Source organism: Chelonoidis abingdonii, chromosome 3, assembly GCF_003597395.2.
Source record: "Chelonoidis abingdonii isolate Lonesome George chromosome 3, CheloAbing_2.0, whole genome shotgun sequence".
In the NCBI taxonomy this organism is placed as follows: domain Eukaryota; kingdom Metazoa; phylum Chordata; order Testudines; family Testudinidae; genus Chelonoidis; species Chelonoidis abingdonii.
This window is the reverse complement of record NC_133771.1, coordinates 119481933-119494305: the sequence shown is the minus strand read 5'-3', so window position 1 is coordinate 119494305 and position 12373 is coordinate 119481933. Positions and strand designations below refer to the sequence as shown.

General features: G+C 43.6%; 1 protein-coding gene across 1 annotated transcript in view; it reads right to left on the bottom strand.

Annotated features, from left to right (window-relative positions):
- The window catches only part of CCDC170 (coiled-coil domain containing 170), a 122467-nt gene that overhangs the window by 16445 nt on the left and 93649 nt on the right, over positions 1-12373 (bottom strand). Inside the window, 3 exon segments of the mRNA XM_075064047.1 lie at positions 1164-1406; positions 2270-2443; positions 9860-10060. Coding sequence (XP_074920148.1) covers positions 1164-1406; positions 2270-2443; positions 9860-10060 — 618 coding nt within the window.

The window sequence follows — 12373 nt, the reverse complement described above, 5'->3', positions numbered from 1 at the left end:
CAAGCACTCTGGGATGCCGCCCGGAGGCCAATAACGTCGATTTCCGTCCACACGAACCCTAATCCGAGTTATCACTATCGAATTTAGCGCTACTCCTCTCGTTTGGGAGGAGTTCCGAAATCGATTTAAGGAAGCGGTTAACTCGATATTAATGACGACGTCGTGTGAACGGATACAGCGTTAAATCGGTATATCGGCCATTAAACCGATTTAAAGTCGCAGTGTAGACCTGGCCTGACACACACAAAACACTGGAGTTTTCTCTAACTACTGTCAACATGATTGCCAATACAGATAATTACTAGATCCTGACAACCAAAAGCTCATCTGAATTAAGCATAAAAGTAGCAGGAGAAACATACAGCGAGAAAACACAGCTGCCTCTGGAAATCCTTCCAACCCCGCAACATGAGAAATCCAAAAAAACATTCCAAACCTTCAACACAATGCTCAGCGAAAAATGGGAGATGACTGTGCCTCATAATCTGAACCCCAAAGTGTTTGGTGCTAAAGATTCTTTTTTAAATGTTATCCAGGTGTTGTACCCCTTCCTCTCAAGGTGAATTTTGCAGCAAACCATGACCATTATGCTAGAGTGTTTCAGTGATTTGCCACTAAAGATGAAATTTCAGATCTGAAAAGGGAATTTACTGCTTACGTGAACATGCCTAACCATAACAATGTGAAACTGGATGTGCTGGCTTTTTGGAACAGTCATCAAGACACACTTCCCAACTTCAGCAAAGTGGCACAGCAAGCCCTGGGATCTATTAATACAGAGTGCTTATTTTCAAAATTGGACTACCTCCAAGACAGAATTATGTGAGTGTATGCAAACCAGGATTTCTTGAAAAATTATTAGCTCAGAGAGACAAAAAAATACCTTTGTACATTAAAAAAAAAGTTTTAATTTTACTGTAGTAAAATGTGTATATTATGAACTTTTTTTGGTTTTCTTTTTTCCCTATTTTTACATTATTTTTAACCTCACTTCATCCTGGTTTTAATGTTTGGGAAAACACCAAAAAATTCCTGGAATTATTTTTTACAAAAAAAGCTGAGAACGTGGAACACTGTTCGTAATATAAAATGAGCTCCAATTGTGTTCAGCCTTTTCCCTCCATTGGTAAACAGAAACGGTAAAATGTAACCGTGTTACTCACTTTCAGTTCATTGGTGTCAGACAGTTTGGCTTTGAGGTCAGCGTTTGAGTCTCTTGCCAGGCCCAGCTCCTTCTGTAACCTCTCCACCTTCTTCTGTAACTTTCTCATGGTGAGGTTGGCCTCATCCCTTTCCACAGCCAGAGCTGTTCGCACTTGCTTTTCCTCTTCCAGCTGAGATATTTTCTGCCGCAGAAGGTTCATATGCAGCTCTTTGCTCTCAAGCTTTTCTTTCTGAGCTTTCAACTAGTTTTAAGAGAACAAGGAGATTTCAAAAAACAAAAAACATACATACATCCAACTTTAGCAGCAATCACATGAATGGATTGTTATTGTAAGTTTGGTCCTTCTGAAGCACATTTCTGTAAGTCTGACCTTCTCATTGTTTCCTGAAAAGCTCCGTACAACTCTGCTCTGCCTACATAGGTACTTCAGCTCTATCTAATCACCCTACACCTCACCTCTTACTGCTTTCCTGGACCACCTCCACTGCTCCTTCTATTTTGCTGCTTACATGTAGAACACCGACCCTATCCTATAGGATTACATACTTAAGCATCATGCATAACACCTGAGCTTGCTTTTACAGTTACCAAACATATGTTATCCTGCAGGTTAGCCTAACAGCGGGTGAAGAGCTCAACCACAGTAGGATGGCTGATAGTATTTCAGCCAAACCACACACACGTAACAGATTTCAATCAATGACATCATAGCTGTGTCTGAAAGTTTAAAATACCAAAAAGATCAAGTATTTACTAAAGTACTAGTTCAGTTTTATTAACTTTGGTGATTTGCAGACTCTGCCAACGAAAGGATACTTCTACATTTAAATACTTTTGGTATGCTATAACAATAGTGGTGGTGTTGTCAGGAGGTATTCAGTTGACCCACTTTTTATTGTTGTTTTACTATGCAGTTTGGTTGCTCTCGGTTGCAAATATGTTTATCATCTCCTCTTTGGATGACAGACTGTATCATTGTATGCCTGTACACAGTGGGGCTTCAATTTTGATTGGGGCCTCTGGCAACTACTTTAATGAAATACAGTAATAATAATGCTCTTCTTTTTAACAGATAGGAGATGAACTCAGCCCTCCTTGACCTACCTTCCTTTGTAGGTTGTGTGCCGTAGTCTTGTTTTCAATCACTGCATCACTTTCCAGTTTGACCAACTGCTCTGCACGGGCCAGAACTGCATCCAGACTCATATCGAGCCCAATCTCAAATGCAACACTGTCCAGCTTCATTTTAGCCAAAAGTTGTTCCAGAAATTTAAGATACTGAAACAAGAAATGGGTAAGTGGGAAGAGAAGAGGAGTCATTTAAAGCCCTTAAATAATCCAAACTATTTTCCTCTGTGCTGGTAGCCATCTAAGTACAGCCAACAGTCACCATTTCAAAAACATGAAGCTCACACTTAGTATCCTCTTACAGTTAATACAACTCAGATATTTCTCAAACTAATCTCTCTTTATAGGTATTTTCTAGAAAAGAGTTGAACCTATAGTATTTAGTAGTTTAGTGATACCAGGGATCCTATAAATCTGTTTGCAACAGAAAAACATGGAATTTGTGTTTTTACAGAGAATTTTTAGTTTTTACATTTTGTAAAAAAATAAAAATTTATACAGTGGAAAAAATTATCCAGTCTAACTGGGACCAAGGCCAGACTGGATAATCAGGAGAATGGGTGGGGCTCAGGTTATCAGCATAAAAATTATAAATATAATCAATAAAATATTGTGTTCAATTGATACCTATCTATATTGTGGCTAGAGACACTAAAGTTCAGCATTTAATCATGAAAAAACACAGATTTTTATGTTTCTTTTTAACTGAAGAATTTTGAGGGGGTTATCACGGGAAACTCAGATCCCTGGTGATAACCTACCATGATACATGCCAAGCACAACTGATCTAATAGGTAGACTACAAGTCGAATTTGTATTATACTGTCACACATGACATTGCTGTGTAATATTTTGTTTAATTGTTCTGGAATGAGAAATGACATTTTAAATCCAACTAGATTTTGCCCCTAGCTTATAGTTTATCTAGGATGAGGTCTGAAACAACATGAATATTTTCTGAGATAACCGTACAAGAAGAAAACCAGAGACAGCAGATGTGAGGTCAGGTGTTGGGAGAGAGTACACAGAGGATGTGATGATGGACTGAGGAGCAGCACAAACAATAGGCAAAAGAGATCTACTGATTCAACTATTGGATCTTTCTTAATCTTCTATCCAGTGGTGTAGCCAGGTTCTAACATCGGGGGAGCGAACACACAAAAAAAGGCGCCACCCGACATACCAAATTACACCTCTACCTCAATATAACATGAATTCGGATATAACGGGACAATGCAGTGCTCCAGGGGGCTGCGCACACAGCCGGTGGGACAGTCTCTCTCATCTCTCCTGAGGGGGCTGCGCTGCTATCTGTAGCCCCTGGAAGCAAGCAGCACACAGGAGCAGGGGGGAGGCATAAGAGAGACAGTCGGACAGAGGTCGGCAGGGTCTGTTGGGGGTTCACATGGCGGAGAGGGGGTGGATGGATGCACTGGGAGACTCTCCAATGCAGCACCTAGCTACGCTGGTGCTGTGCATCATGAGGCCACTCGGGAAAAGGAGGCAGCAAGAGAGAGAGGCTGAGGAGGAGTGCCCTTCCCCTCCCAGTTGAGTCTGTGAGTCCCTGATCTCACAGAGTCTCAGTGCTGCAGGCACCCAGCCCCCAGGTACTGGGTTGCAGTGCAAGCTAGAGGGGCTGATACAGAGAAGTCAGGACCAGTCAGAGCACTTCCCATGTCATCATGAAAACTCACTCCTGGAAAGCTGGGTGAGATAATATGGAGGGGTAGGAGGTGTAATATATATCAAGGTGGGTGAGGTAATATATTTTATTGGACCAGCTTCTGTTAGAATCATAGATCATTAGGGTTGGAAGGGACCTCAGGAGATCATCTAGTCCAACCCCCTGCTCAAAGCAGAACCAATCCCCAGCTGGCCCCCTCAATCCCCAACAGGCCCCCTCCATATTATCTCACCCATATGGCCCCCTCAATCCCCAACTGGCCCCCTGTTGGTGAGAGAGACAAGCTTTCGAGCTTTCACAGAACTTTTCTTCAGGAAGAACGAACTCCATGAAAGCTCCAAAGCTTCTCTCTCTCTCTCTCTCTCACCAACAGAAGTTGCTCCAATAAAAGATATTATCTCACCCACCTTGTGGCTCTAATTTCCTGGGAACAACAGGGCTACACCAACACAGCATACAAAAATGCAAGATTCACATGAACAGCACAGAGTGACCATCACACCAGGACACTATTTTCACGATTCATCTTAGCTTAATGTCATTATCACAGCAAGGCAGTGGCACTATCAGCACGATGAGATAAATATAGCCACATGTGCATGTCAAAAATTCACAGTACAAGCACACTGGGATCCACACAGCAGGCTAGTAGTGTCAGTTTAGCTCTCAGTCTCTGAGTCCATCCCCACTAAACTACGTCCAAAGTTTCAGCTAAATACAAGGTGTCATAGCTTTCCTACTCATATCTGAACCTTAGAGTTCAGAAAATAAGATGCTAGCATGAAACCTCCAAGCTTAATTACCAGCTTAGATCTGATAGCGCTGCCACCAGCCAGATTCCAGTGTCTGGCGCACTCTGGTCTCCCCAAAACCTTCCCTGGGGGACCCCAAGACTCAGATGCCCTGAGTCTACAACAAAGGGAAATAACCCCCTCCCCTTGTCTCCTCTTTATTTCCTCCCCGGCTTCCCCTCCCTGGATGGCCCTGGACGATCACCCTATTTCAATTCCTTGAAATGCAAAACAGAGAGATCCAGTTTCTTTCACCCTCAGTCAGAGTCCCTGCAAAGGTAAGCTTTGCAACTCTGACACAAAGAGATTTCCCCCTCCCAGTCTTTCCCTGAGAGAGACCGTAACCCTGGCACAGAGATTCCTATCCCCCTGAGCCTCAACTAGAAAAGAAAATCCAACAAGTTTTAAAAAGAAAGCTTTATATAAAAAGAAAGAAAAAGACATAAAACTGGTCTCTGTATCAAGGTTGACAATATACAGGGTCAATTGCTTAAAAGAAAAATGAATAAACAGCCTTATCCAAAAAGATATACAATTTAAAACATTCCAGCAAACTACACACATGTAAATACAAAAACAATATAAAAACCTATTGTCTTCTACCTTTGTACTTACACTTGGAAACAGAAGATTAGAAAGCTTGGAGAGAGACAGTTCACTCTCAGAGCCGAGAGCAACAGAGAGACAAAGACACATACCCAGAAATTCCCTCCTTGAGCTTTGAAAAATCCGGTTTCCTGATTGGTCCTCTGGTCAGGTGTTTGGTTACCCCTTTGCAGGTGAAATAGACATTAACCCTTAGCTATCTGTTTATGACACAAGGGCATCTGCAAATAGCTGTACTAACAGCAGGATCTATACTGGCACAATAGAAGAAGTTGCATGTCAGGGCACTAATTCCCAATCCCAGTGCAAGGCAGTATGGGATCCAGGCACCAAGTCCTTAGAACCAGAATTTGTACTCACAGGAGAGTGGGATGAAATTAGAGAAGTTACAGAAGGCAACTTCCAAGAAACAAGGCATTGACCAAATGGTTGTTTAACATCCACCCAGCCATCACCAGCCATTTTCCGCAGCAAGTGAATGACAATTAGTAACTTAATGACCACCATCACCAGAGAATTACTCAACCGTGGGACTCAGCAATGCCTCTCCCTCCTCCCAACATGATCACAAGCCTTCCCTTAGGAGACAAGTCAGGTTTCCCCGATAGGAGAGGGAAAATCAGGCTACCTCTCCCTGCCCCCCAACATGGCCACGTCACTAATCATAGAATCGTAGAATCTCAGGGTTGGAAGGGACCTCAGGAGGTCATCTAGTCCAACCCCCTGTTCAAAGCAGGACTGATCCTCAACTAAATCATCCTAGCCAGGGCTTTGTCAAGCCTGACTTTAAAAACCTCTAAGAAAGGAGATTCCACCACCTCCCTAGGTAACCCACTTCAGTGCTTCACCACCCTCCTAGTGAAAAAGTTGTTCCTAATATCCAACCTAAACCTCCCCCACTGCAACTTGAGATCTTTACTCCTTCTTCTGTCATCTGGTACCACTGAGAACCACCTAGATCCATCCTCTTTGGAACCTCCTTTCAGACAGTGAAAAGCAGCTATCAAATCCCCCCTCATTCTTCTCTTCTGCAGACTAAACAATCCCAGTTCCCTCTTCCTCTCCTCATAAGTCATGTGCTCCAGGCCCCTAATCATTTTTGTTGCCCTCCGCTGGACTCTTTCCAAATTTTCCACATCCTCCTTCTAGTGTGGGGCCCAAAACTGGACACAGTACTCCAGATGAGGCCTCACCAATGTCGAATAGAGGAGAATGATCACGTCCCTCAATCTGCTGACAATGCCCCTACTTATACAGCCCAAAATGCCGTTAGCCTTCTTGGCCACACTGTTGGCACACAGTTGACTCACATCCAGCTTCTCGTCCACTGTAACCCCTAGGTCCTTTTCTGCAGAACTGCTGCCTAGCCATTTGGTCCCTAGTCTGTAGCACTGCATGGGATTCTTCCATCCTAAGTGCAGGACTCTGCACTTGAAGAGGTCTGCAACATCATTACCCAATGTGCTGGGTCATATGAAGACCTACCGATGACTGTGAAGAAGCACAAGCTGAAGTGGTACAGCCATGTAACAAGATCATCTGGCCTATCCAAGATCATCCTCCAAGGGACAGTAAAGGGGAAGAGAAGAAGAGGTAGACAGAAGAAGAGTTGAGTGTGCACAAAGCACACTTCTTTCAGGCTAAGTGGAAGGAGCAATTAAACTCTTTGATGTAGTGAGACAGCTGGAGAAAACAGAAGCCACCACCTAAGGCAACATGCTGCATGTTGAGGCCTGATCAGAAGCTAAGCCGTATGGTTTGATGGATTTCCTTGGGACAGGCTGCAAATACAGTGGCTAGGGGATTGTTTGGCAAGGGTTGTGTGTGTTCGTGCATGTCTGCTTGTTGAAAAAAAAGCCAGTGGTCAGTGAGAGAAACAGTGGTGACCCTGAGAGGGAGCAAAGAGATAGAGTTCCTTGGGCACAGAATTGCCCGAACGGGTAGTTTAGGGAGCAAGAAAACTGCCTGTTTGTTTCTACTGTGTTCAGGGAAACAGGACTTTGTTTACATGTTTGGAAACAAACTAGATTGCACCAGAGAATATACCTGACTCATTCACTAACTAGCCAGAGAGGTATATTCTCACTCAAACAACCCTACAATACCCCTACTATTGGCTAATCACTCTGGCCAAAGGGGGCAATGGTATGCAAACATCTTTGTATAAATATTGGATCCAATCCTAAGCACTGCCAGGAGCTCTTAGCTCCTTGCAGCATTGGGTCAAATATGTTATCCTGCATGGACTGTCTCTCCAAATTACTGGTCCCTGCTCTTATTGCTGAATACATTTTGTTGGCTCCCTAAAACATCTACGCAAAGTTAGGCTAACGAATACTTAAGAAATGGAAATCTGAAACATCAGTCGCTTATTCTGACTGCTTAAATTATTTATCCAACACATTGGAAAAATTAACATTGGCCAGGAAAGATAACTTGAAATAATACTATTTGATTTGATGCCATACAAAAGAAATATATAAGGCCTCTTCACAGCCTGCATTAGTTATTAACAACCCAGCAAAAATTAGCTTGCCATAGAGGTACAAGTGGAGGAAGCCTTGCTGGGTGTAGCAGAAGAAGGGTAGCAACATTTTTAAGGGATGATTTTTCAAATAAAACAGGAATCTGGGAACAACCGGAAGGTTTTCTATGCATTCTGGTGAATTTTAGTTGTTTTTTTCTGTTATTTTCCCTTACCCTTTTCAGAAGACAATGACATAAAACTCTGCAGACAAAGAGCACAAGCCCGTCTGCTGCCACTCATATTTTTGCAAAACTGCAACAGAGGTAAATTAAAAAGATCTGGTTCAGTTTCATGGCTGCCTTTAGCATCCAGGAGGGTGAAACTGTCAAGAATCTTTTTCGATTAATGCTGCTGCTGGTTGGAAAAGCTACGAATGTCAGAAGGGGCAGGAACTGGAGCTATTCATTGAGGAGCAGAACCTCTATTTTATAGAGACTGCTGATGGGTGGCAGAGTAGTGAAGAAAGACCTCTTCCTCACACCACCTCCTTGCAGCAGACATCTGGAGACAAGTAAAAAAATGAAAAGCCTCTTCCCTTATGGGGGAAGTGGATGATTAAACAGAAAGCTCCATCTCCCTTCCTGTAGCTAGAGGTGGAGGTTGACATTTACCAAAATTTACTGTATTAGCAAGACACTGATACAAAAGGTGGAGGATCAATGTCCAGAGACAGCAGCCTGGTAGACAACTTAAAACAGTCATTGGCTTCTCACCAAAGCATTGATCCTGGACTGATAACCTGGACACCTACCTTTGTCTTTCTTCTCTACCTCTCTGGCTAGTTAGTTTAGTCCTTTAGGTATCAGTTAATATTTCAAGCCCTTATTTAAAAGTTTTATATGCCCCAAAGCACCAGCATGTGAACTCACTAAAACAGAAGTTCTCAATCTTTTTGTTTCTGAGGCCCCTCTCGACAGGCTATAAAAACTCCAGGCCCCAGCAGAGGTGCGGGGGCATCAGGGCAGGGGCCTTGGGCATAGGCATAGTTTGACTTCTATTTGGGGGGGCAGGGGCCAGCAGGGCTCAAGCCACATCCACATGGCGGAGTCCAGGGAGGGAGTGCCACCTCTATCCTCTAACTCATCTCAGCAGGCCACTCAGGGTGCAGGGAGAGAGGTACTAGGGGCTGTGTGCAGGCAGGGGATAGTTCAGGGTGCAGGGATGGGGGTGGCACGGGACTGTGTGCAGGCAGGGGGTAGCTCAGGATGCAGGGAGAGAGTGGCTAGGGACTGTGTGCAGGCAGTGGGGTAGCTCAGGGTGTAGGGAGAAGAGTATTAGGGGCTGTGTGCTGGGAGGGCTCCTCTGCAGTCCCTGTTCCCGGAGGGGTCTGCCAGCCACAGAGCCAGGTCTCCTAACCAGCTGTCTCTATGGGAGCAAAGGTGGCTGGGAGATGAGAAGCAACTTCAACCTGGGGCACGAGCAGGAGACAAGGCAATGCTGCTGTTGCCTGCTCCATGACACCAGCCAGAGCAGCAGCTAGCCCGCACTGCCCAGCTCCGGCTTCCCGCCTCCGACCTGGCCATGGGGCAGGAAGAGGTGATAGGGAGGGGTATGGAGCTGCCTCCCCAGAACTTTCATGACCTTTTGCTGCAATTGGGGGTGAGGGGCAATGCCCTTCAAGTCCCCAACTCTGCCTATGCGCTCAGGACTTCTGCCCCACAGGAAGCACCAGAGCTCGGGGCTCCAGGATTCAGCCCTGCACCTCCCGGCTTCAGCCCCCCAGGATGGTGCCAGGTATCGGGGCTTCAGTCCCACACCTCCCAGCTTCAGCCATGTGGGGGGTGCTGGTTCAGGGCTTCAGTCATGGGGCCCCACAACCCCCTTGAAAGGGCTTGCGGACCCCCAGGGGGTCACAGACCTGATCGAGAACCGCTACACTAAAATACAATAAATACACTCAGCTATATCTCTGGCTTGCGAAAAACATTCCCACAAATGGAAATAACATATGTTGTTACTTTTTGTTTCTCAAGCTTCAAATCATCTCGCATCACTTCTCCAGACACCAACTCCCCATCCAGACGCATCAATTGATCCTGGAGTGTCTCAGATTGTTTTTCTGCTTTCCTGGCCCTTTGCAGAGCCTCCTGGTGCAATCTGGTCTGATTCTCCAGCTGCTCAGTCAGTTTAGCTATTTGGGCTTCAAGCTGGGACACCATCTGGGAAGCAAGAAAACCGACAAGACAGAGACTCAGTTAACTTGACATGTATGTGTTAGAGGCACAAGAAAGACGCATTCCCAAGCTACCAAACAGTGGAAGATTTCCCACTTCCAAATAAATATTTTTTTTAAAAGGAAGGAAACAAAATGTGGGATAACGATCAGAAAAAATATTGTATGCAGTATTCTTGTATGCAGTTGGTCCCAGGAAATTAGAGACAAGTTGGGTGAAGTAATATCTTTTATTGGACCAACTTCTCTTGGTGAGAGAGAAAAGCTTTCCAAGCTCTTATTCAGAAAAAATGATAGAAGCTGTTGGGGGAAAAAATGCTGCAGTGAACCACTGCCCACTCAATCAGAAATGGAGAACACCACAAAAACCCTATTATCTATGCCAGTGGTCGGCAACCTTTCAGAAGTGCTGTGCCGAGTCTTCATTTATTCATTCTAATTTAAGGTTTTGCATGCCAGTGATACACTTTAACGTTTTTAGAAGGTCTTTTTCTGTAAGTCTATAATATATAATTAAACTATTGTTGTATGTAAAGTAAATAAGGTTTTTAAAATGTTTAAGAAACTTCACTGAAAATTAAATTAAAATGCAGAGCCACGTGGACTGGTGGCCAGGACCCAGGCAATGTGAGTGCCCCTAAAAATCAGCTCGCGTGCCGCCTTCGGCACCCGTGCCATAGGCCGCCTACCCCTGATCTATGCCTACACTGCCAGCTAATTTGAAGTAGCTAACTCTTTTGTAAATGTTAATCTAGACGCTCCATGATCATTCCAGAACACCCATTCACAACTTACCCTAAATTTCATCCTAGGGCATAAAACAAAAACTTTACTCTCCTGAAATGTGGAGTGTCTAGATTAACATTTACAAAGATGTTTGCTAACTTGAGTTAATTAGTAATTAATCAATTTCAATTAAAATAGGGCCACAAGCTCCAGTCTGCATATACTCTGGAAAAAAGGAACATTTTAGAAAGATTGACTAATACATTTTAATTAAGTGGGTTTTACAAACATGTTACCCCCTAGTGTAGATACTGTAGTATTAAAAAAAAAATTAAATGTATTCGCTTGTCCTGGTCAACATTAGAGAGTGTAGGGTTCACCAGGGAACAACTGATATGTTTTAAAAACATATCTGCACTCAGTGTGAATATGCTTTTAAGCACCACTTAATTAAAAAGTGTTTCCTAAACACATTTTTTCTAAAGTGGATAATAACTAAACCTCACAATATAAACCAAAAATCGTTTAGCTGTTCTCTATTAACTTTACAACACTTACGTGATTCACTAACCAATAAACTCAATGGAATGGAATTAAAAAATGAATTGTTTAATAACTGGAAATAGCAACAAGATGGCTAATTACAATGCTGCCAAATGTTAAATTACTTGGCCATATTCAAAAGGTTGTTTTTTTTCCCCTCGCATTTGCATTGCTTGCTCATTTTTAATTCCACCCTCAGATACTCATCCAACAGTCCCTTCATTTCTAACATCTGTTGGCCTCATGTTTACAAACTGCCCTGATTCCTGATTTACACACACAAAACTGCCATTAATTTCAGTGACACTTATCAAAACGTAAGGGCTGCAGCCTTGGGTTAGTGTTAAATAAAATGGCATAATTGAACCAGGACAAAAAGGCTTTAGGGAAATATTATTGATTGCACACTGAGTGGAATGACCCAACAACAACAAAATACAACCCAAAGAGAAAAAAAATCGACAACCAATAAACACATTATTTTCTATTGTATGTCACTAAGGGGCAACTCTAGCCCTCATTAGATTGGAGGAGAAACTGGTGGCAGGGGAGGAAGACTCCTCCATCAGGCTACAGAAGCTCTGCAGCTGATTTACCTGGTTCACCTTTGGCAGAGAACAGAAGAAATGCATGTAGCTTCAGATCAACCCAGCCCCATCCTCTTTTTCTCCTGTACAATGCCATCCAGGAGGCTGCTTGTACACAGCAGGGTTCTGCAACACACACTCCCATGCGCAATAAAGCTACACTAATTCTGCAAAACAGAGGTCGTTTGGGGTGGCAGAGTAAGAGGTGTGGATTCACCTGAGGGCTTGTCTACACTGGAAATGCTACAGTGGCACTGCTGTAATGCTTCAGTGTAGACACTACCTACACTGATGGGAAGGGTTCTCTCGGTGGTGTAGGTAATCCACTTCCCTAAGGGTACGTCTACACTACAGGATTATTCCGATTTTACATAAACCGGTTTTGTAAAACAGATTGTATAAAGTCGAGTGCATGCGGCCACACTAAGCACATTAATTCGGCA